The sequence below is a fragment of the Microcaecilia unicolor genome, chromosome 6 (genome assembly GCF_901765095.1).
Source record: "Microcaecilia unicolor chromosome 6, aMicUni1.1, whole genome shotgun sequence".
Lineage (NCBI taxonomy): Eukaryota > Metazoa > Chordata > Amphibia > Gymnophiona > Siphonopidae > Microcaecilia > Microcaecilia unicolor.
In genome coordinates this window covers 163090724-163114509 of record NC_044036.1, presented here as the reverse complement: position 1 = coordinate 163114509, position 23786 = coordinate 163090724, and the positions used below count along the sequence as shown (strand labels likewise).

Sequence of the window (23786 nt, the reverse complement as noted above, 5' to 3'; positions counted from 1 at the left end):
GGGAGGGGTGATCTGTGTCAGGACAAGGTCCTGTTAAAGTCATTCTGCCACTAGAGCGACAACAAAACCTTAGCATACAAGGCCTTTAATTTAAAAAGGAGAAGTGTGTCATGTCAGCAAAATAAAGGCTTCACATTTAATTCTGGTTTAGTGCGAATACTGTTGCATTTAGTGAATAACACCCTTGTTTAACTACCACCACCAACAGCAGCAGAGGAAAGTGTGCAAATAACCAAGCCATTGTTACAGTGGCCATCTGTAAACAAAATTTAAGTTGCATGATGATCCACTTCAAAACCCTTTATCAAATTTGATACATTACAGTGAAACTTATGAGCAGCAACCATAACCTGATTGCTGAGTGGTGCCAAGATATAGGCAGACTTGCAATAACCTGTACTGCTCTCCCCCCCCCCCCCCCCCACCCCACACACCAGACTCTAGGATAGCCTGCCCAAACCCAACAGTCCCTGTTGACTATACCAAATATAGGGGAGTTTCTGTAAATGCTTCTGGTATAAAGCTGAATTACTCAAGTATTGTGAACACCAATGTTTTTCAGGGGATAGGGGATGAGGTTTGTCACATTTCAAAATTAAAAAACAAAAAAAATACCTAAAAAAAACAACAAAAAACCTGTCTTAGCAATCGTGTTAACATCATTCTTAAAACTGTAGGATTTACTGTTGCTTAAAATAAAAGCGTTTATATAAAAAGGGACTAGAAGGGACCTTCATTTTTGTGTTTTTTTTTCCTTTTCTGCAAAAGAAAAGTAAAAATGGGAGACTTACAAACGGACCATAAATACACACCTTTCAACCATTGTGTCTCAGCTAGAACCAAAACATGTAAATTCAAGGCACTATACTCCAGCAAGGTTAAAGTCTTCAAATTATTAATTCAAGTACACTAATTTTAACATTGCTAATATGTAACAGAGGGACAGAAAACTAAAGTGTCTTCAGCAATGAAAACCAAAAGTATTGCCATAAACTGTTGTGAAACCATGTCACAGTGATTGCTTGATGCAGTGTATGGCTAGGTGCACTATGGAGGTCCGTTCTGGGTGCCAGCGGTACAGCCACTCCTCTTAGCAAATATGGCAACCATTGATCAAATTCTTCTGCAAGAAAATTATAACTTTCATCCAAATGCAAAAAAAAAAAAAAAAGCTTAAGCTATTCTCGTGTTAGGGCCAGGAGGACTGACAGTGGGTTTCTGTAGCAATACTGGATGAACCTGCATGCCTGGTTTGGTGGCAGATGGCCATGCCATGTTCTGAGCTCCTATAGTCCCAGTGTGTGCTGCTGTTCCTGACCATGGTAATCCATAGGACAGTGCTGGAAACACTCCTCCGTAATGACAAAAAGGTATCACATGAGACGGCAATGTAGCAGAAAGGGCACAGCCTGGCATTGGCATGGTCGCAGATGAGGCTCCTGCCATTAATGTGGCTGACGTGGGACAAGAGACGGGAACGAAGCACTTTTCCCCTGCTGTTGTGGCCGAGTTTACCTGCAAAATAAAAGGATTTATTATGGGGCGTGTTCTATATAGCACTTTTGTTGAATATCAGTAAGTGCCTTTGCTATGCCTCCGACATCCCCTTTATGTGGATTTTGGATCACAAGTAGCAGCAGTGGGATTTGAACCGGCCACCTCTGGATTGCAAGACCAGTGCTCTAACCACTAGGCCAGTCCTCCACTCCCTTGAAATTTGGCCGTCCCTGTGGGGGGGGGGGGGGCAGTTCAGGACATCCAAAATGTTTGAAAGGATTTCCACGCCTTCACTATGCCTCCGCCGACACATACCTCCCCCCCCCCCCCCCCCAGGGACCTGCATACTGCTGTGATGGACCTGAGTATGACACTTTTCAAACCCCACAAGCCCTACATCTGAAGACAAGACTCTGGTCTGGGAAGTTCAGGTATAACTGGCCCAATTCAAAATTAGTATCGATGCCTTTTGAACTTCACTGATATTCAACAAAATGAGAAGTTCAGAAGGCAGCGATACTTGGGGGGGGGGGGGGTCTTTTACAGAAATGCACTAATCACGTAGACATCCCATAATATTCCTATGGGCATCTATACAGTGTGTACTAAAAATGCTTGCACAGCCTTGTAAAAGGGGCCCTTAATTCTTATATCAAGCCAAGCAAAAAAAGTTATGATCTGTCAATCTTTTTTTTTTTTTGACCATGTGGCTAATAGGAATTGACAGTACAAGTTATTGACCAACATTTCCAGATCAAAGGATAGCATGTCCCTCTGTTCTCTTGGAACAAAAACAGAATGCAGAGAAATTTTTCTGGGGTTGAATACTATGGCTTACATTCATTCATTTTTTTTTTTTTTTAATATTCACTTACTTTATGAAACTAGGTTTAATCTTCAGAACAATTGACTATTTGCCAGTATGATCAAGGTTTATAATAGTTAATTTAACAGCTTCAAACATTTTCCTGCCTTTTTTGGGGGCAGCTTTATAGAATATTGACCAATTTTAGTTTAACAGAGCCTTGGTCCCCTGGGAGGCAGAACAGCCCTATAAGGGAATATTACACACACCAATGATCACTAAGGAATATATTAGGCCTCTGTGCAGGATACCCTGGATAAGATTCTCACATAAACTTGCTTGCAGCCCCGGTTTGTTTGGATTTCTGGTAATGGTAACAGGTAAAGAGAGAACATTTTCATAGCTATATACTGTACATTTCATTGCCTTTAAAAATAGATCAAGAGAAGTGGAACAGGGATTTAGTCAAGGGTAATCTTGCCTCAATCTACTATATTTCTTTGAAGGGGTGAATAAACATGTGGATAAAGGTGAGCTGGTTGAGACATTTTCAAAGACTAGTGTTACGTGGAGGGGCATAATTGAAAGGGATGCCCAAGTTTTCCTGGGGATGTCCTCGCAGGACTGCTCCAGCAAGGGGCGGGGAAACCCGTATTATTGAAGCAAGATGGGCGTCCATCTTTTGTTTCGATAATACGTCCGGGGACGCCCTCAGCAAATTTAGGTCAACCTTAGAGATGGTCATCCCCAGGACTTGGTCGTTTCTGATAATGGAAAACGATTTTCAGCGATAATGGAAAGCGAGGACACCCATCTCAGAAATGACCAAATCCAAGCCATTTGGGTCATGGGAGAGGCCAGCATTCGTAGTGCACTGGTCCCCCTGACATGCTAGGACACCAACCGGGCACCCTAGGGGGCACTGCAGTGGACTTCACAAATTGCTCCCAGGTACATAGCTCCCTTACCTTCAGCCAGATGCACTAACTGAATGGAAAAAGCCCTTCCCTTACCGATCCCTTAGCGATTCGGAAAGGAACGGGCATGCATGAAGGAAATCGCATGCAAAGGAGCTGCTCGCTGTTAGCTCATTTGCACATGATTTCCTTCTTAAGGAGGGGAAGCCAGTGCAGAGCAGCCAAGCATTATGAGTGGCTGCTCTGCGCATGCCAAAGACTGCTTCATACATGTAGACAAGCTGCGTGTATAATAGCTGTCTACAACCTTAGAAAAATACAAGTCCAGGTGAAGACGTCCAAGTGCTCGTCAGGGACGTATAAAAGAGAAAAAAAAAAAAGTATGGGTGAAGGAAGTCCTTCGCTATGCCTCAGTCTCTGCGACGGCAGTTGAGTACGTCCAAAATGTGGATTTTTCTGTGAAAAGGACGTCCATGCCTTTGCTATGCCTCAGACATCCCCTTTATTTATTTGGATCACAAGTAGCAGCAGTGGGATTTGAACCGGCCACCTCTGGATTGCAAGACCAGTGCTCTAACCAGTAGGCCACTCCTCCACTCCCTTGAAATTTGGCCATCCTGGGGGGGGGGGGGGGGGGAGGGCAGTTCAGAACATCCAAAATGTTTGAAAGATGGACGTCTACGCCTTCGCTATGCCTCTGCCAACATACCTGCCCCCCCCCCCCCCCAGGGACCTGCATACTGCTGCGATAGACCTGAGTATGACACTTCAGGCTGGCAAAAAAAGTTTTTAAAGTTTTTTTTTCAGGGTGGGAGAGGGTTAGTGACCACTGGGGGAGTCAGGGGAGGTCATCCCCGATTCCCTCCAGTTGTCATCTGGTCAGTTCGGGCACCTTTTTGAGGCTTGGTCATAAGAAAAAATGGACCAAGTAAAGTCGCCCAAGTGCTCCTCAGGGATGCCCTTCTTTTTTTCATTATCACTCGAGGATGCCCATCTGTTAGGCACACCCCAGTCCCGCCTTCGCTACGCCCCTGGGAACTTTGGTTGGCCCCACGACAGGAAGCAGCTGGGGATGCCCAAAATCGGCTTTCGATTATGCTGATTTGGGCGCCCCTGAGAGAAGGGCGCCCCATCTCCCAATTTGTGTCAAAAAAATAGGCGCCTTTCTCTTTTGAAAATAAGCCTGCTCGTAATTTATGGAACTTTGTCTCAGTCTAAATGCTTTCAAAATGAACCCCATCGTATATCTGGATTTTTAAATGGCATTTAAAGTATGTCACGAACAACTCCTGAGGAAATCAGAAAGTCATGGGATAAGAGGTAACATCCTACAGTGGATTAAGAACTGGTTAAAAGATAAAAAAGATACATCTTCAAGTCTTTGCTTAAAGCCCACCTCTTCAATGCTGCGTTCGGCACCTAACTCTTACCGTTCAGTAAATCCAGACTGCCCCAATTTGACTGCCCCTATCGGACTGACTGTTCACTTGTCTTTTAGTTTGTAAGCTCTTTGAGCAGGGACTGTCCCTCTATGTTAAATTGTACAGCACTGCGTAACCCTAGTAGCGCTTTAGAAATGTTAAGTAGTAGTAGTAGGGTTAAATGGTCCATATTCTCAATGGAGAAAGGTAGGGATCTATTATGGGACCACTGCTTTTTAACATTTATAAATGATCTTCAGATGGGAATTACTAGTGAAGTCATTAAGCTTGCTGATGACAGTTATTTAAAGTTGTCAAATCACAGGAGGCTTATGAAAATTTGCAGGAGGACCTTACAAGGCTGGGTATCCCAATGGCAGATGATGTTTAATGTGAGGAAGTGCAAAGTGACGAATGTGAGAAAGTAAAAATCTGTGCTTCAAATTTGATTTCTTGCATATTCAAGACTAGATTTACTGAAGTGCACTATAGCATTAGATAATGCTGTAAATGAACAGTAGAACAGGTGCCATTACACAATGTAGTAAAAGCAGTTAGCTTAGCAGGGTTTAAAAAGGGTTGGCTGGCTTCCTAAAGGAAAAGTCCATAGACCATTATTAAATGGACTTGTGGAAAAATCCACCTTATTTTTAGAATAAGCAGTATAAAATGTATTGCAATGTTTTGGGATCTTGCCAGGTATGTGTGACCTGGATTGGCCACCGTTAGAAACAGGATGCTGGGCTTGATGGACCTTCGGTCTGTCCCAGTATGGTAATACTTATGTACTGTAGTGTCTTTATGCATAACCGAAGAAAAAGGAACTTATCCTCCTTTACAGTACCAATGGGTAGAAAACCTTTAATATATTATGATAGATCAGATTTAGGCCAATGGTATTCACTTCGTTTGACGTAAACAACTGGGTCAGGTTTTCAGGATATCCCTAACATGCACAAGAGGTTGAATTTAACAGAGGTGGTATGTGTATAATCTCATATGCCTATTTGTTAAGGATAACCTGAAAATCTGACCTGTTTGCAGCTCTCAAGAATGGAGGGAATACCACTGCCAACTTCCTGCAAGATGGCAAGTTTGCACAATTTTGAATCCATAAAGTTCTTATTTCCCACATTCAACTAATGCTGCTAGACAGTACTTTTGAAAAATCATCATGTATGCAACACCTGTGCAAAAGTGCTGTGGAATTTCTTGCACAGTTCCCAACATTAAATCTTTAGGCAAAAAAAAAAAATCTAATTCAAGACCTGCTCAAGTTGATTTTTTTCCTGCCCAAAATTTTACTCTGGCCCATCTAGCCATTAGTATAATGACCAGTATTCCCTCCCTCAAATGAAATGGTTCTATGGTTGAAAAAAAAAAAAAATCTAAGAACCAACCAAGAAATTAGCCAGATTTCCCTCTGGGCCATTGCCTTCCAACTCAAATTAAAGTACCCTGTTTTTGGCTGTGTTGTCATGGGATTATTTGGATTTTTTTTTTTTTTTTTTTTTTTTAATTACCCTTCACTTCCAACTTAACCCAGTTTTACTCAAGGGATACAAACCATGGCCCCCTTCTGTAATCCAAACTATGTGGACCCAAAGTCTGGCCATGAAATACTGTAGTTGACTTATAGCCAACATAGTCCATGAACTCTGTTCTCTGGGCCAGAGCTGATGCACCCAAGAATCAATTTCTAGGTTATGCATATAGCAGGGAACAGCAATTTCCACTGAGCCACCAGGCCAGACCATCTGGGCATTTTTGAAGCAAATCCCCATTTATGATTTGGGGAAGCAAGAGGGCAGGTAGCAATTCCTAACTAATTGTAAGTGACCAGATAGCTCTGTTTCATGAAGGACAAAGTCATTCATGCCCAGTTTTACCTCCCTGTATGTACACATGCAGTTCCGATTTCTTTATCAAAAGGTCTTTATATTTATAGCTAGAATAAAAATCAAGGCTGGCTGGCTGTCTCCTATGACATGGCATATTCATCATTTTAAGGAAAAAAGGATCTGCAGGTTATTGTAAAGCATTTATTTTTAAAAGGTAACTTCCCCAGTATATCAAGAGCTATTACTTGCAAATCGGAGCTTTGCCACTAGAGGCACTGCTACCTTAAAGCTCAGCTATGTCAAGTTTCATTTACTTCTGCAGGGTTGATATACAACACTAAAAAGAATTGGCCCAGCCTTCGAAATCTTTTCATTAGCTACCACTGAATCTTTTGCTGTAGTGCCATGATTAAATAAGTTGGTCATTCCCATATTACCAGCTATCAGAAGTGCTTCAAACTTTCAGGAGGTATTGATAATAACTAAGATTATTTCAATTCTATAATTCAGGAGTAGAAGTCTTATCAGCACACAATGGCAAGTTGCTTAGGCATATTCCCAGTGGGAAATGTCCTGAATTAAAAGTGACTAGTTTTCACAAATCATGGTCTACTGGATTATAAAAGTTACCTAAAATCCTTGGGGTCCTTTTACTAAGGTGTGCCGAAAAGTGGCCTGCGCTGTTGTAGACGCATGTATTTGATGCACGCAGGTCCATTTTACAGCACACCTGCAAAAAAAAGGTCTTTTTTTTTTTTTTAAAGCCGAAAATGGATGTGTGGCAAAATAAAAATTGGCACGCATCCATTTTGGGCCCGAGACCTTACCACCATCCATTGACCTAGTGGTAAAGTTTCGCACGTTAACCTGGCAGTAATCGTCAGCATGTGTACAGTGCTAACGACGCGCACCAGAAATTTTCCGGGGAACGTAGTGGGCATGCGCGTAGAAAGTGAAATTACCATCCAGGCCAAGCGGTAGCCAGGTGTTAGTTCAAAATTGACGCACGTAGGACGCACGTATGTGCCTTAGTAAGAAGGCCCCCTTATTTTCTCAGCCGTATTTCAAGCTGTGATAGTCACTGTATCTATGAAACCCACAACCTATGCATGGTATAGGCCAAGTCATGCTAATACATTCAGTGCAAGCATCCATAATGATCTCCTTATCAGCCCACCTTCCCACCAAATGTATAAACAGTTCTCAAAGTAAATCCAACCAAAAGTCCCAAATTAAATAAGGGGAGGAAAAGTCACTGGCTGATCCAGAGAGAAAAAAATAAATAAAATGTACACATTGCAGAATGTTAAGAAAAAAATTACCATAATTATGAGTTTGTCAATTGTTCTAACTTACCACCCACCCAACTTCTACTGACCTAGGAATCAGACGTGAAGAGAGACTTTCCAAGTCTTGGCTACAGTCAAAATATTTTAAACATTATGGTATCCATGTAGTACATGGCCTTAGTGGTAGAATAATGCAACTTTGATAAGAGTACTGGTGGAATACAGTGCAATCTGCTTAAGTGCAAGGGTCTTGGACAAAAGAAATACATGCAGTTAACCGGAGCGTGCACTTAACCACTGACCCAAAGAAGCTTGACATCTGATAACGTGTACAGTACTGTTTATTCTACGTACAGTACAGTCTCCGTTAACTGACGTTAGGCTTACTTGAAGTAAGTCAGTCCCTCTGTACACTATTGTGTCTGAGTTCCATAGACTACGTCTGCCAGACAGTAAAAAAAACTGTCATAGCACTGACATCCAGTGTGCTCCAGATAGGCCCACACAGTGTTGAGACTCTGCAGTGCTCTTGCAAAAGTGACAGGAGGTTGTTGAATTTCATCAGCATGTGCCTCGCTGCTCATTTCATCATCTGTTTCATCAGCCATTGCCTGCGTGTAGGCACATATCTCGACATCAGTGCTGTCGTCAGCTGTTTGTAGATCATAATCAACAGCTATATAGTTATGAAACTCTTCAGTAACACCGGCTGGGATGTCAATAGCCTGTTCATCTGACACGTTTGCAACAGCTGCATCTGTTTCGTCCCTCTCCACATCCCTAACAAAGCTTGCCCGCTTGTAGCAGTTCACAATGGTTGCCTGTGTAACATGATTCCAGGCTTCTTTCTGCATATATTATTAGGATTTATTTACCGCCTTTTTGAAAGAATTCACTCAAAGGTGTACAGTAAGAATAGATGAAACATAAGCAACAATTACAGAAGTAAAAATATTCAAATAATACAAATATGTAGGGAATCCAACAGTGATAAATTACGAGCCAGTTCGACAACACTTTATCCTTGCTAGTCTGGTCATCCATAATGCTCAGACGACGTAGCACAAGAGCCCGATAAATTGGCCATTATGCCCTGATCCACAGGTTGGATCAGCGAGGTAGTGTTTGGTGGCAGGAAGCCAACCTTGACGTTAGAAAGTCTGACATCACTGTGTGCAGCACAATTATCACAAAGCAACAAAAATCTGACGTTTTTGTGCCCGCGTTCTAGTGTCTAACTTCTTTAGTCACTGCTTCCAAATTTCCCCAGTCATCCATGAATTTGCATTAGCCTCGTATGACACAGGAAGTCGCTTAACATTCTTGAAGCAATGGGGCTGTTTGCTTTTTCCAATGACAAGTGGTTCCAACTTCTCACTCCCATCCATATTGCAGCAAAGGAGGATCATCAGTCGGTCCTTTGACGTTTTACTTCCTGTAGTTTCAGCTTGTTTGAATGCAAGTGTTCCATCAGGAATTGCTCGCCAGTAGAGACAGTTTTCATCAGCATTGAAAATGTCACGAGGTGCAAACTCGTTCAAGATGGTAGGAAGAACTGAAACAACCCAATTTTCAGCACCAAAGTCATCAGTGTCTTGTTTTTCACCATGCTGTTTCTTTAATTTTGTGTTGCTCCTCTCCTTCCATCTTTCCAACCATCCAACAGTGGCTTTGAATTCAGTTAGTCCAAGACTTTCAGCTAGCTGATTAGCTTTCTCCATAAGCAGTGGACCACTGACAGGAAACTGTCTGCTCCTGACTTGAGAAAACCAATGAGCATCTTCAACATCCTCAGGTTTTGCCGCCCGTTTACATTTCCTGTGTGGATTTGTATTGTTTTGCCAGTCTTCCAGAAGTTGATCTTTCTGCTTCAAGGTATGTGAAATTTGATTGGGATTGACACCATATTCTTTAGCGATAGATGCTTGACTTTCTAATTTTTTTTTAAGAACTTCTATTCGTTCAGCCAGTGTTAAAGTCTTACAGTTGCACAATGATGACTCCTCCTCCAGTGTACACTAAGAACTTTTTCGCTTATTCTGCCTGTGGCAGTTAACCGAGATTTCAAATTTATCACCTCTGTCACTTGCCAATCTGCTTCCATATTCCGTGCATGAGGTTATGCGGAGTCTTTCTTGCAGAGGAGCAGTCTTAAACCATGCATATAAGCAAATCTTATACTTATCAGTGGTGTGCTAAACTGAAGTTTGTCCCCATAGAAATTGATGGTGCCAAAAACGGGACTGAAGTACAGCAATGCAGTTAAACAGAGCATGTGCTTATCCAACATGCACTTAAATGTAGTGCACTGTACACCAGTTCAAAGGAAACCAGATGCTTTCTCAGGCAAGTATATGGACAACTGGTTAGAAATGCCACCTAATGAAAAATGAACTGTAGTAGCTACTGCCAAGACCAGCATAGTTCACTTACACTATAGTACACAGTGCGGACATTTATGGAAGCTCATGTTAAAAGAAGTTGACATCACATTATCTTACTTTGAACTCTGAATAAGCCTTCAAAGAAAGATTCAAATGCCACATGATGGTAGAATCTGCACTGCAGGTACAAGGGTAAGGATAAGATGAAATAAAAAGCAAACAATGATATCCTGGTCCTTGCTTAAGCCTGTAGCTATGATCAAAGCCACATACACATGAATAGTAGAATCACATTTACTCAGATACTTTTTAGCTCATACACACAGCAACATGCTGCCCAACCTGTCATGCCATCCAGTTCTTCCCTGCCCACCCAGAAGAGTTTGGTCATCTGCAGCTCTTGAATATGTGGCTGCTAGGAGGAGCCACCATCTGCCAATATGAATCCACAGAAAAGACAAGGTGCCATGCCATTGGCCTGTGAAGGAACAAACATGGAGAGAAGCCATAGAACCACGTGCAGCCCTCATGGTGCAGGGCTACACTGAGTACCCTTAATACAGCAGAAAAGCAGGGTAGGAGGGAGGAGTAAAAGGGAAATACAGAAGCAAAAAAGATGGAGAACAGAGGTGGCAGAGAAAGGAGGAGTAGAAAGATGAAAGGCATGGAATTGATGGAATTAGGGAAAAGTGGAAATAAAAGCAAAAAGAGCAAGATAGAATGAGATAAGGGGTGATGGAGAAGTAGCTGGTTGTTGAAAGAAAATGGTAGGGAGAGCTGCAGAACAGTAAGAGGTAGTCATGAAGGATAAAGATAGAGGTGCAGAGCAGGAGCACCAACATGCAGAGAAGTACATGGTCCCTATGTATGGGGGTCCAGAGCTGGTATAATCTTACCTGGCCAATTAAACCAGCAGAGCTCTGCAAGCTTTGTGATTTGCTAAGAGTTAACAATGCTACAGTGCATTTGGGTGCAGCTTGCGAGCAAGCTCAGAACAGAGTGCATGAAAGCCAGCAGTTTCTGGTGTGCCTGCACAGAGCACCATAGATTCACATAAGGGCTCAGCCTTGCACACTGATCTCAGGATGGGCCTGACTGCACTGTTACACATTTTTTTAATGTGAAAAGTCAGTCAGGTGTGACAGGCCCCAGGGTCATACCTCCGTGACCCCCCCCCCCCCCCCATCATCAGGCCTGGTGAAGAGGACAGAGGGAAGATGGTGATTAAAAAAAAAAAGGTAAAATGAATGAGCAACAAAAAGCAAAAGCAGGAGAAGATTATGAAGTATGGGCAATAAGGGAAATATCCAGGACCTAATGGCCACACACTTCACATTTTTACAAAGTAGATAATGGAATATGTGCTTAAGGTGTTATATGGAGAGGGGGCACATTTTCTAAAACATGGGAACTAGTAAAGTCTGTGGCTATGTTAACTTTCTGCAGATGTGTTTTCCCCTTCCCAAAAAGCGACACACACTGGAGCATTCCCTGCTCACAGGAATGCCTCTGCTGAAGCTACACTGGCAGAGTGGGTACTTTTCAGATGACTTTTGAACACTGTGATACATCCATAGTAGGGAAGCTGTAAGAGGGCAAAGTATACATTATATACTGCATGTTCCACTTCATAGAACAGAGGCAATTTGTTTTTACAAAATATGTAGAAGTAGACCTACATTATAGCAATCGACTTGGTGTGGTTCATTTTATCTAGAAAATTTTAAAAAACTTCAGTAATTTGTATGCTACAATTACTATACACACACACAAAGTATATAATCTAAATGCATACCCCACTAGAAGCACAATATTTTTCCAAGTATTATCCCTCCACCACCTAAGATTGAATTTGCTCTCTCTTCGTTATCCATCTAATTCAACACACTGACTCATGAAAATCTGAATGACCTTTCCATTACTGCTGCACACTTTGTAGCTCAAGTCCAAAAAGGTCAATATTTGGATAAACCAATTTACCTTCTCCACTTTTGGGCTAAGCATAGTGAGGGCCACTTTAGTTAGTACATCTGATGTACTCCTCCTCATTTCTATAGTGCTACTAGACATATGCAGCACTGTACACATATGCAGGTACTTTCTCTGTCCCTAAAGGGCTCACAATCTAAGTTTTTTTTTATACCTGGGGCAATGAGGGTAAAACCCTGTAAGATTTAAAAGATTAAGCAGGCAGTTTTAAACCTGATTCTATCCGATATGGGAAGCCAGTGAACTTCGACAAGATGAAACACTGGTATCTATTCAGTTTGATTATTAGTCTAGCAGTATGATTCGTAGTTTCCTCTGATATTGACACTTGATATCAAGAAATAAGACATTGCAATAAACAGGTGTGGTAGGATCAGCAGTGCAAATACTTCTTTATCAAAGAGTGATCCAACTAGACAAAGCTGCCTCATTTTGAATAGAGATTCTTTCACAGCTGGTTAATATGTGAGGAGTCAGACCCCTAGTACTTTGGTTTCTGATTCTACTGCAAAGCTTTGCCCATTGGGTAATGTTATTGAAGCTGAAACCAAAGATCCCCAATTCCTGAATGCTGGCAAGGCCTAAGTACTGACAGCATTCATGCTTGCCATTACTGAGTTGGGTCTTTATTTGCGGAGGTCAGTGATAGAAGTAGGATGTCATCAGCATATGACAGTATTATTATTAATTGCATTTGTACCCCGTGCTTTCCCACACATAGCAGGTTCAATGCGGTTTGTAAACAGAATTACAAAGTCTTGAAGGAGAATGTTACAAGTTGTAGTAAACATAGTGGTAGTGGGGTTTTGAGGATATGTAAATTGAGCATGGAGAGGTAAAAGATAGGATGAGCAAAAGGAGAAGAGATTGGGAGGGGTAAGGAGTAGGAAGGATGGAGAGGAAGAGATTGAGGAAAGAGCATAAGGAGATTGTGAGACATGGTCAAAAGTATAATAATCATCGGGGCAGGAATCATGTGGGTGGGCTTAAAAAGTTAAGTTGAGTCATTAGGGAAGCTTTCTTGAAGAGATGAGTCCAACGTTTTTCTGAATGGTAGATGTTGATTGTTCGGATGGATCTTGGCAGTGTTCCAAAGCTGGCTACCCAAAAAGGAGAAACTGGATGCATAGGAGGTCTTCTATTTCATACCTTTGCAGTTGGGAAGGTGTAAATTGAGGTAAGTATAAGATCTATTTCTGGTTGGGAGGTCGATGAGGTTATTCATATAGTTAGGGGATTCTCCATATATGATCTTATGAATCAGAGTGTGGACTTTAAAATGTATTCTCTCTCTGATGGGGAGCCAATGAAGCTTCTCTCAAAGAGGTGTTGCGCTATCGAATCTTGACTTGCCAAAGATAGTAGCTCATTGAGTCTCAGATGTATTATGCTGAGGGACGACAAAGTAATTGAGCAGGATGGGTGAGAGCATGGAACCTTGCGAAACGCCACAGTTAGGCCTCCAGTATTCGGAGAGTTGCTTATGTTGTTTGACAGAATAGCTTCGGTTTGAGAGGAATTCACTGAACCATGTGAGAACAGTGCCAGTTATTTCTATCTGATCCAGGAATTCCAGAAGCAAGGCATGGTCCACCACAAATGCTGCAAAGATGTTGAATTGGAGCAGAATCACTTGGTCTCCCTTTACATAATGTTCAACATATTAAGGACTAGCAGCAGGGTTTCTGTGCTGTGTGCAGGTCTGAAACCAAATTGTGAGCAGTATAGAATATTAAATTTATCCAGGTATAAGGAGAATTGCTTGCTGATGTAGGTTTCTAGTATTTTTGTGAAGAGGTATACTAGCCACTGGACGGTAGTTTGCTGCCAATGATACGTCAAGAGCAGAACCCTTCAGCAGTGGTATGAGAATTTCCCATCTCTGAAGGAAGAGCCAGATTTTAACAGTTAGTTGAGTCCAGAATAGAACACTACCTCCTAACCCATGCCTCTCCAATTTCCTCTGGAGTCTTTCATGAGGTACTTTGTTTATCTGCACCAAATCACCCACATGTCCTATTAATAGGTGACAAACTTGCAACTAGAAAAAACAAAATGACAAACATCAAAACACTAATGAACTTCATAACAGCACAAGGAGTCTCACTACACACAAAAGGACACCAATTAGACATACTAGCCCACAGATTCTCAATGAGTAACAACCACATATTAATAAACCACACATGGGAAGAGGTACCATGGTCAGACTACAGCAAGCTAACTTTCACACTACAATGGAAAGAAAGTGGCAAGAAAAGAAAACCAAGAACACAACACACATTCACAACCAGAGGAAAAAGTAGACAACCACACATTCTGGCCAACACCACAAATGAACACACACTCTAAACAAACTAGCACCACTCAAAACAAAAATCACAAGACAACCATGTTCCTGGTTTAATGGTAAACTATTACACATGAAGAAACTATGTAGGAAACTCAAAAGAGCATGGGACAAAAAAAAAAACAAAAACAAATGCAGACAAAACCATAACATACACAAAAGGCATAAAGAAAGGGAAGGAAGAACAGTAGAAAATATACGAACCTCAACCAGACCAATATGAGAAAATATTCAAACTCATGAACAAACTACTGAAAACCCAGAACATACTGGTAACAACTGAACCACCAACTGCAGACAAGCTTGCACAATACTTCAAAAACAAAATAAACATAAGATCAAACTGCAAAACCACAAACATCAGACTACCTACAGGACTGTGAAATTCACGACAACCACACCACAGCATACAGAAAATGGTCTATGTTCAAACCACCCCAACTAGACACAAGACTTGACAAAATACGCACATGCATACTGCCTACTTGACAAATGCCCCAACTACATGATGAAAAACCCACCAGACTGGTTCAGAGTATCTCACCAAACAGCTTAATTTCCAACAAAGGCGACATAGTACTCACAGGTATCCCCAAAAACACTACCAGCAAGACTACTACTACTACTACTATTTAGCATTTCTATAGCGCTACAAAGCGTACGCAGCGCTGCACAAACATAAAAGAAAGACAGTCCCTGCTCAAAGAGCTTACAATCTAGTAGACAAAAAATAAAGCAAACAAATCAATTGTGTAGAGGAAAGAGGAGAGGAGGGTAGGTGAAGGCGAGTGGATACAAGTGGTTACGAGTCAAAAGCAATGTTAAAGAGGTGGGCTTTCAATCTAGATTTAAAGATGGTCAAGGATGGGGCAAGACGTAGGGGCTCAGGAAGTCTATTCCAGACATAGGGCGCAGCAAGACAGAAGGAGCGAAGTCTGGAGTTGGCAGTAGCGGAGAAGGGAACAGATAAGAAGAATTTATCCGGGAACGGAATGCACAGGAAGGGGTGTAGGGAAGGACGAGTGTGGAGAGATACTGGGGAGCAGCAGAGTGAGTACATTTATATGTTAGTAGAAGAAGTTTGAACAGGATGCGAAAACGGATAGGGAGCCAGTGAAGCGACTTGAGAGGGGTAGTATGAGTAAAGTGACCCTGGCGGAAGATGAGACGGGCAGCAGAGTTTTGAACCGACTGGAGAGGGGAGAGGTGACTAAGTGGGAGGCCAGCAAGAAGCAGATTGCAGTAGTCTAAACAAGAGGTGACAAGGGTGTGGATGAGGGTTTTGGTAGAGTGCTCAGAAAGAAAGGGGCGGATTTTACGGATGTTGTAAAGAAAGAAAACGACAGGTCTTGGCGATCTGCTGGATATGAGCAGAGGAGGAGAGAGAAGAGTCAAAGATAACCCCAAGGTTTCGAGCTGAGGAGACAGGGAGAATGAGAGAGCCATCAACAGAAATAGAAAACGGGGGGGGGGGGGGGGGGAATGAGAAGCTCGGTTTTCGTCATATTTAATTTCAGGTGGCGTTGAGACATCCAGACAGCAATGTCAGACAAGCACGCTGCAACTTTGGTTTGGATGCAAGGTGAGATATCAGGGGTAGAAAGGTAGATTTGGGAGTCATCAGCATAGAGATGATAGGAAAAGCCATGGGATGAGATTAATGAACCAAGGGAAGAAGTGTAGATAGAAAAGAGGAGGGGACCAAGAACAGAACCCTGAGGTACGCCGACAGGCAGAGGAATAGAAGTAGAAGAGGATCCACCAGAGAACACTAAAGGTGTGGAGGGAGAGGTAGGAAGAGAACCAGGAAAGGACAGAGCCCTGGAATCCAAGTGAGGACAGGGTATCGAGAAGTATGCTGTGATTGACAGGGTCAAAAGCAACGGAAAGATCAAGAATGATGATGGAATATTGACCTCTGGATTTAGCCAGTAATAGGTCATTGGAGACTTTAGTAAGCGCAGTTTCGGTTGAGTGGAGAGGGCGAAAACCAGATTGTAGTGGGTCAAGAATAGCTTGTGAGGAGAGAAAATCAACGCAGCGGCGGTGAACAGCACGCTCAAGTAATTTGGAGAGAAAGGGAAGAGATGGGTCGGTAATTAGAGGGACAAGTAGGGTCGAGTGAAGGCTTCCTAAGGAGAGGTGTGACCACAGCATGTTTAAAGGCAGCAGGGACAGTCGCAGTGGAAAGTGAGAGGTTGAGAATGTGAGATAAAAGGAATAAGAGCAGGAGAGATGGCATTAAGAAGGTGGGTGGGAATGGGATCAGAGGAACAGGTGGTACATTTTGAGGAAGAAAGGAGAAGTGTAGTTTCCTCAATAGTAACGTCAGGAAAGGAGGAAAGGGAATGAGGGGAAGGAGAGAGGGGGGAACGGACTAGTGGAGGGAGAGGTGGCGAGATAGAGAATGCAAGGTTTATCTTTTGAACCTTGTCGTGAAAGAATTCAGCAAGGGTCTGAGGAGATAATGAAGGGGGAGTTGGGGGAGGGGGCACCTTGAGGAGAGAGTTCAATGTGGTGAAGAGAAGTTGAGGGTTAGAGCCAAGAGAGTTAGTCAGTTGGATATAATAATCCTGTTTGGATTAATATATCAAATTATAGACCAGTAGCCTCAACACCACTACTGACCAAAACACAACTAATGGAATACGTGACAAAATTCTCAATTCTTCATAAATCCCAATCAGGTTTCAGACCCACAATACAGTGCTGAGATGGTCATAACCACCCTGATAAAATTCAGAAGCATAATATACATGCAGACAATGTCACCATTTTCATACCTTTTCAAAACAATATCACAAACATACAAGGCAAAATAATAAAAAAAGGACTGGACCCCATGGAAGAATAGGCGACAACTTTCAGACTCAAACTGAACAGAGACAAAACCAAACTCCTAGTATTATCTAACCCACACAACCCTGCATCCTACCAAAAATTCACAAACATACCACATTGAAACAACTTGAAATACTAGGAATCATTCTCAACATATAACACTGGACAATCAGATATCAGCATAAACATCAAAATGCTTCAGAACACTATGGAAACTGAGGAATAAGAGACTATTCCCCTAGACCAGGGGTAGGCAACTCCGGTCCTCGAGAGCCGCAGGCAGGTCAGGTTTTCAGGATATCCACAATGAATATGCAGGAGATAGATTTGAAAGCACTGCCTCCATGGTATGCAAATCTATCTCCTGCATATTCATTGTGGATATCCTGAAACCCTGACCTGCGGCTCTCGAGGGCCGGAGTTGCCTACCCCTGCCCTAGACCATCTTTCCAGATACCGGTATTAACGATACTATCGCAACGAAGCATATGTAGGGTGCAAGGAAAACGCACTAAAATCGCTGCAAACAGTTCAAAACATGGCCAAAAGACTGATTTTCAAGAAACCGAAAGAAAGAGCAACCCCACTGCTTGAAACGCTACATTGGCTACCAGTCAAGGCAAGAATATTTTTCAAAGCAAGCACACTAATCTTCAAGGTACTATTTGGAATGGCACCCAAATATATGCTTAACATGAAATGCCAGCCCAGTAAACAGACACTACCTACTCCCACATCTACCCAACTGCAAAAACACCATCTACAAACTATCTACATAGAAGGATTTAGTTATCAGGGTTCCAAATGGTCGAACTCAAAAACCAAAAACCATAAGCATCACAACTCTTCAATTCAGAAAAAAAATAAAAACCTACTTCTAAAAAAAATTCTACAACTAATCACAAAGATAGCCTTCCTTTCAAATCTACCCTTCAAAAATTATATGAACACCAAAACTCTACAGCCGAACACAAGCTACCACTACCATCTCCTCTTCAAATACACTACGACTAGTCACATGAACTACAGATGTCCTCTCCACATTGCACACTATTGTAACTGCACCAAAATGAAACTAAGCTACTTTCAGGGCCGGTCTTAGCAAGTGCGGGGCCCTATGCAGACCAATTTGGTGGGGCCCCATCCTAGCCCCGCCCCTGCCCTAGCCCCGCCCCATTGATAAGATTATTCAATTTTTAGAAACTTTTTTATTTACGAAATTTCAAATAAAGACAAATGAAGCTAAACTTGTAAAAACTGATTGAAATAAGCACAATGCTATCATGACCCCCCCCCCAAATTATTCAGTTCGAGTCCACTACAATTAGTAGTTCCAATTCTCATAACAAAGGAGAATAAAGGAAAAATATTAATTAAGAAAAGATCCAGTACTTTCAGATTCCCCTATTACTCTGTAACCCATCAAACCAGAGAGGCAACACTGAGATCCCCAAGTAGCCAAAACAGATGTAAGTAAGTACATAGGTTCCTATTAAAGACAAAACCACAACACATTTACAGTAGCAAATTTTTCCATAAATCAGCTATATTGGAGACAGACTGACTGTCCTAAATCTAGTCCTACTGCTCCTGGGTGTGCTGCTTTGAAATCAGCTCCCCCTACTGCCGCGAAGCTTCCATGAAGAATGAAGGATTGACTTTTGTATCTGAATGTAACTCGCCTTGAGCTACTGCTGAGAAAGGCGCGCTCTAACATAGTAACATAGTAGATGACGGCAGAAAAAGACCTGCATGGTCCATCCAGTCTGCCCAAGACAAACTCATATGTGTATACCTTACCTTGAATTTGTACCTGTCCTTTTCAGGGCACAGACCATATAAGTCTGCCCAGCAGTATTTCCCTCCTCCCAACCACCAGTCAGTTCCTCCTCCCATCACCGGCTCTGGTACAGACCGTACAAGTCTGCCCTCCCCTATCCTCTCCTCCCAATCACCACCTCCTCTTCCCCCCACCTGCTCCGCCACCCAATTTCAGCTAAGCTTCTGAGGATCCATTCCTTCTGCACAGGATTCCTCTATGCATATCCCACGCATGTTTGAACTCCGTTACCGAACATCACATCCCAAAGACTAGTACCACACATAATAAAGTGATATAAAACACAAAAAATGTGGGGGGGCTCAGAGGTCCATTGTAATGCTAAGGGTTTAGAAGAAAGGGGAAGCAGAGCCTTTGAAATTGTCGGGGAAGGGGGAGGATAACCAGATCTCTTATTAAAGCAGAATACGCAGAAGGGTGTCGCATGCTCAAGTCAGCCTTTTTACTTTGGGCATGAGGAATTAGAAGATGTAGCATGCACACACCTGTTAGAAGCCCCTTCTCTTACACCATCTCATTTTACAAACTATGCTACATTTTTTTTAAAGCAACTTAGTAAAATGGCTCTTACGCTGCAAGGGCATCTGCACCACACTTGGTGCAAGTTCAAATGAAGAGCATTGAATCTGGAAGGGTATGAATGGTACCATACAACCTGAGGAACGTGTGCATGGCTACTATAATTTGTGACTTAGGGAAACCATATACTTCTGGGATTCTTCCCCCCCCCCCCCCCCCCCCCAACACATGTAAAAATGGACTTAATCTACTCTTGCTTATGAATTTTCACTTGTGACTAGTTCTTCAAAATAAAGCTGCATTGCCTTAGATTAGTCCCTCCCAAACCCATTCTGGGGACCCCAGTCAGCTGATTTTAAGATACCCTCAATAAATATGCAACAGAAGTGTGCATATATTAGGGTTCTCCATGCATGCATATTCATCCCATGCATAATAACTTTAAATATCGTGAAAACCCAACTGGCTGTGGGAGTTTTCAGGTCTCTCATGCCTTACCTTAGATTGTCTTATTTTCCATTTAGGAACCTGTTCTGTTGGACAAGGCAGGTATGGGGTGTTTTTCCATCCACTATGTGGTTCTAAAGGGGCTTTCTTTCAGCCCATTCTGGACCTCATGGGGTCAGTGCCTCCTTTCAGGTCTTTCACATGGAGACCCTCCCAATCAGAGACTGCCTTGATAAGGTTCAAGGAATTCATGTCCCTGAACCTCTTCATCTGTAGCTCAAGGTAAATTAAATTCAGGTACAAGAAGTATTTCCCCATCACCAGAGGGCTCACAATCTGTTTGTATCTGAGGCAAAGGAGAGTCAAGTGACTTGCCCAAGATCTCAATGCTATTGAGCACAGAGCAACATGGCCTCAAAAGACTGAGCTATCGTTCATGCAATGGTGCATTCAGGATCAGATCCTTCAACTGGTCTACAGAAAAGCCTAAAAGAACCCTGTAACAGCAATTTTAATTAAGAATGTGTGGTTAAGGCTGACCAGTGCCATGAACTGAAAATATGTATTTTTTTGAAAAGTCAAAATTGTTCATGTTTCCCCCTGAAACACATTCAAAGAAAAAAAAATGGGCTGCAGGAGTCAGGAAAACAATGGCAAAGACTGATCCTCTGGTGGCGGTGTGTGCTAATTTAAAGTTATAACATGTAATTTAAGGCAGTACAATAATTCTAGTTAATGTAAAAACACCCAATATACCACATAATGGGATATAGCAATTACATGTTAAACCATTTCTACTGTTAATTAACAGGGGACAGAGCAGTAAGTGGGGAAAAATGCAACTTTTACAAGACTCATCAAATGAAAAGCCGGTCATTTCCTTCAAGATGCAATATTTTAAGATGTGTTATATGCATAAGTAAAGGCGGTATATCAAGTCTTGGAACAAACATTCACTAGAATAGTCTTGCATAAGAGATTTAGCAAATTGTTTTCTTAACAAGGAGAGGTGTTCAGAGAATTTTTTTTTTTTTGCTTTACCACACACTTTTTGTATTAACCTTGTAGCACAATGGGTTTCTTCCTTGGTAATCGCATGTATCATGACAAGACAAACCTTGGCTCTATGTCCCAATATGTAGAAAGCTATCTTTACTAAGACACTGGGTAATGATGGATATGCCACCTTCTAAATTTTCAGGAGCAGAAACTGCAAATATGAAACATTCCAGCAGACAATCTTGACAGAAGCAGCCTTTGTAAACAGAGCTCCCAAATACCCCTTGTGTTAGAAAGCAAGGTGGAGTTGGTCACTGGAGATATTTGGATGGCTAAAGGATTAGTTGCAAAGATTCTATTGAAGTCGTGGACGGGGGGGGGGGGGGGGGGGGGGGGGGGGGGAGGGAGGAAGAGATGTAAAGGATGTACCAATGTTATCACATTCAGATAAGTGGCTTTCAGCAATAGCTTTGACATGTTTCCCTCAATCCAGCAACAATCTCATGCCTACCTTTTTCAGGTTAATGCTTTTACTGACTAGAAAGGAAAAAAGTTTTAAATTGTATATAAATCCTACCTTAATACCTTTCGAAAAGCAATATCTGATAGCTGTGAAACATTAAAGCTACTGATAATTGGCATTTTAGCCAATTACAGCAACCACCAAGATTTACTCCGAGACAAAGAAAACTAGTATAGTAGTCACTAAAACAAAAAAGAAATTATCTAGAAAAGGTTTTTATTTCATGGTTTAGCTTCTTCACATTATCAGTTTTCATGTAACAGGTACCCGCAGCAATACTGCTAGAAAGGTGTCCAAGGAGTGGCACTCACAGTACAAGCCTCGTTCTGTGGGTGGACGGTTTTGGCCTCCATGTCTTGCCTTTGTTGGCTCTGCTTCAGCTGGTTTAAGGAAGGTTTGCTCTGTGTAGCTCCAACAGTTTTGCTTGCCCACTCGTCCACCAACTTATGGAAGTCATCTGTGAACATTCCCCTCTTGTTATTACTGTTATTAACTTGGGCCTGGATCTGTAGCGCTGGCACTGGTAGGTGCTGTGGTGGTGGATCAGGACCTGCTGCAAGGCTGTTTGTAGATGATCCTAGAAAGGTTATTCACATTTTTGTTATCAGCTACATTGTCTTGCTAGTCATTGTGCTGCTTGGTTTATGCTATGCTTTAGTTCAACATTCTTCTCATTCATATCCTCATTCCTTTTTAAAACTTTATTTATTTCATACCCAACTGGTACTACAGGCTTTGCAAGAAACAAGGTCTCAAATATTCTTATTTATTTGAGAGCTCTTGGTTCAAAAGCTGCTTACAGATTAGATAATCAAGTTACATCACAAAAAATTGTGGTCCCAGGGGCATAACTACAAGGCTTGGTGAGAAAATGGTTAAAATGCGTAGCATAGTAATACCTTGAACCCTGTTACACTTGAAAGCTATTTATGGGCTTTTACTTCAAACCTAGGATATATTCAGAGATTCTTACATGGCGCCGACTATGCTTTCACAACATGATGTATATAAAAAGGGACAAAGCTTGTTCTTCATCAAAGAACTTGGAGTTAGTTAACCATGCTAAGACTTCTCAAAAAGTTACAAAAAAATTTCAACAGCAAAAGCTGACAAAATTTACCCAACTATGTAACATGGCAAAGGATGTGAAACACAAAGCATTTCATTTCATGTGCTGGTGGGTGAATATAAGAATTAAGATTGTTTTTGCAAATTTATACTTGTAATATGAGCACATTTAGTTTGTTCGCTTCTTGAAAGATCCAGGTATCTAATGGAGAAGCTTTCAACCACTGGCATGTGTATCTACAGCATAATATAGAAAATGGCAGATCAAGACCATAACAGCCTATGCAGTCTGCCCTCTACAGCAACCACTCCTTCCTCCACTTCAAAAAATCCTCTAATTTGTTGCATGTTTCATTGAACTCAAATACCATCCTCATCTTCACATGATACAGAACCAGAGACCAATCTGTGATATGTACCAGCCTTGGCAAGATGTAAACAGCAATAAATCTTAGCTGTCCTTTATAAGAGAATAAAAATCTACGTCTTTTTGGTGAAGGCCCCTTCCCCTGTTAATAGAAAACTAAGGAAGAGCCAGCAATCACCAAAAAAAATGATACACAGACCAAAAGAAAAAAATAAAAGTTATAGATCTGCAAAAGGTGTTTTCACTAATTCATGTTTTGTCAGTTTGCTATGAATTGATGACTTGCTAAAAGGCCGACCTCATTGTTAGTAGATCTACTCAAGTTTTACTACCTCAACTGCAAAACAATTTTCTTCTGAAATATGCTTTAATATCAAAGTTCGCCTCTCAATGCTTTATTACACAATGTGAGCTCAAGCAAGCTGCTTACCCACCCTGTTTTAAAAACTAAGGGGCCCTTTTACAAAGCTGCGGGAGGGTGCAATCAGCAGTACTGCCAGGGTATGTGCACCTGGTGGTAATTCTGAGTTTGACGCGTGCCAAATCCTACGGTAGGAAGTATATTTCTATTTTCTACCATGGGGATGTTCCCAATGGTAATCAGCAGTATGGCCACGTTGGCACATGCTGCATGGAGCCCTTACAGCTAAGTCAATGGCTGGTGGAAAGGGCTCAGGTTTTAACTTTTG

General features: G+C 41.9%; 1 protein-coding gene across 5 annotated transcripts in view; it reads right to left on the bottom strand.

The window, feature by feature from the left end:
• Positions 1-431: 431 nt before the first annotated feature.
• WNK2 (WNK lysine deficient protein kinase 2) overlaps positions 432-23786 on the bottom strand; it is a 233181-nt gene continuing 209826 nt past the window's right edge. For 3 of the 5 annotated variants that reach the window (XM_030206139.1, XM_030206141.1, XM_030206140.1), the window contains 2 exons: positions 21974-22239; positions 432-1515 (listed from right to left, as the gene is read on the bottom strand). In XM_030206139.1, coding sequence (XP_030061999.1) covers positions 1174-1515; positions 21974-22239 — 608 coding nt within the window. In that variant the 3' untranslated portion in view covers positions 432-1173. Of the gene's footprint in view, positions 1516-21973; positions 22240-23786 lie in introns of those variants that run through there. The other 2 variants (XM_030206142.1, XM_030206143.1) reach the window with 2 other exon arrangements.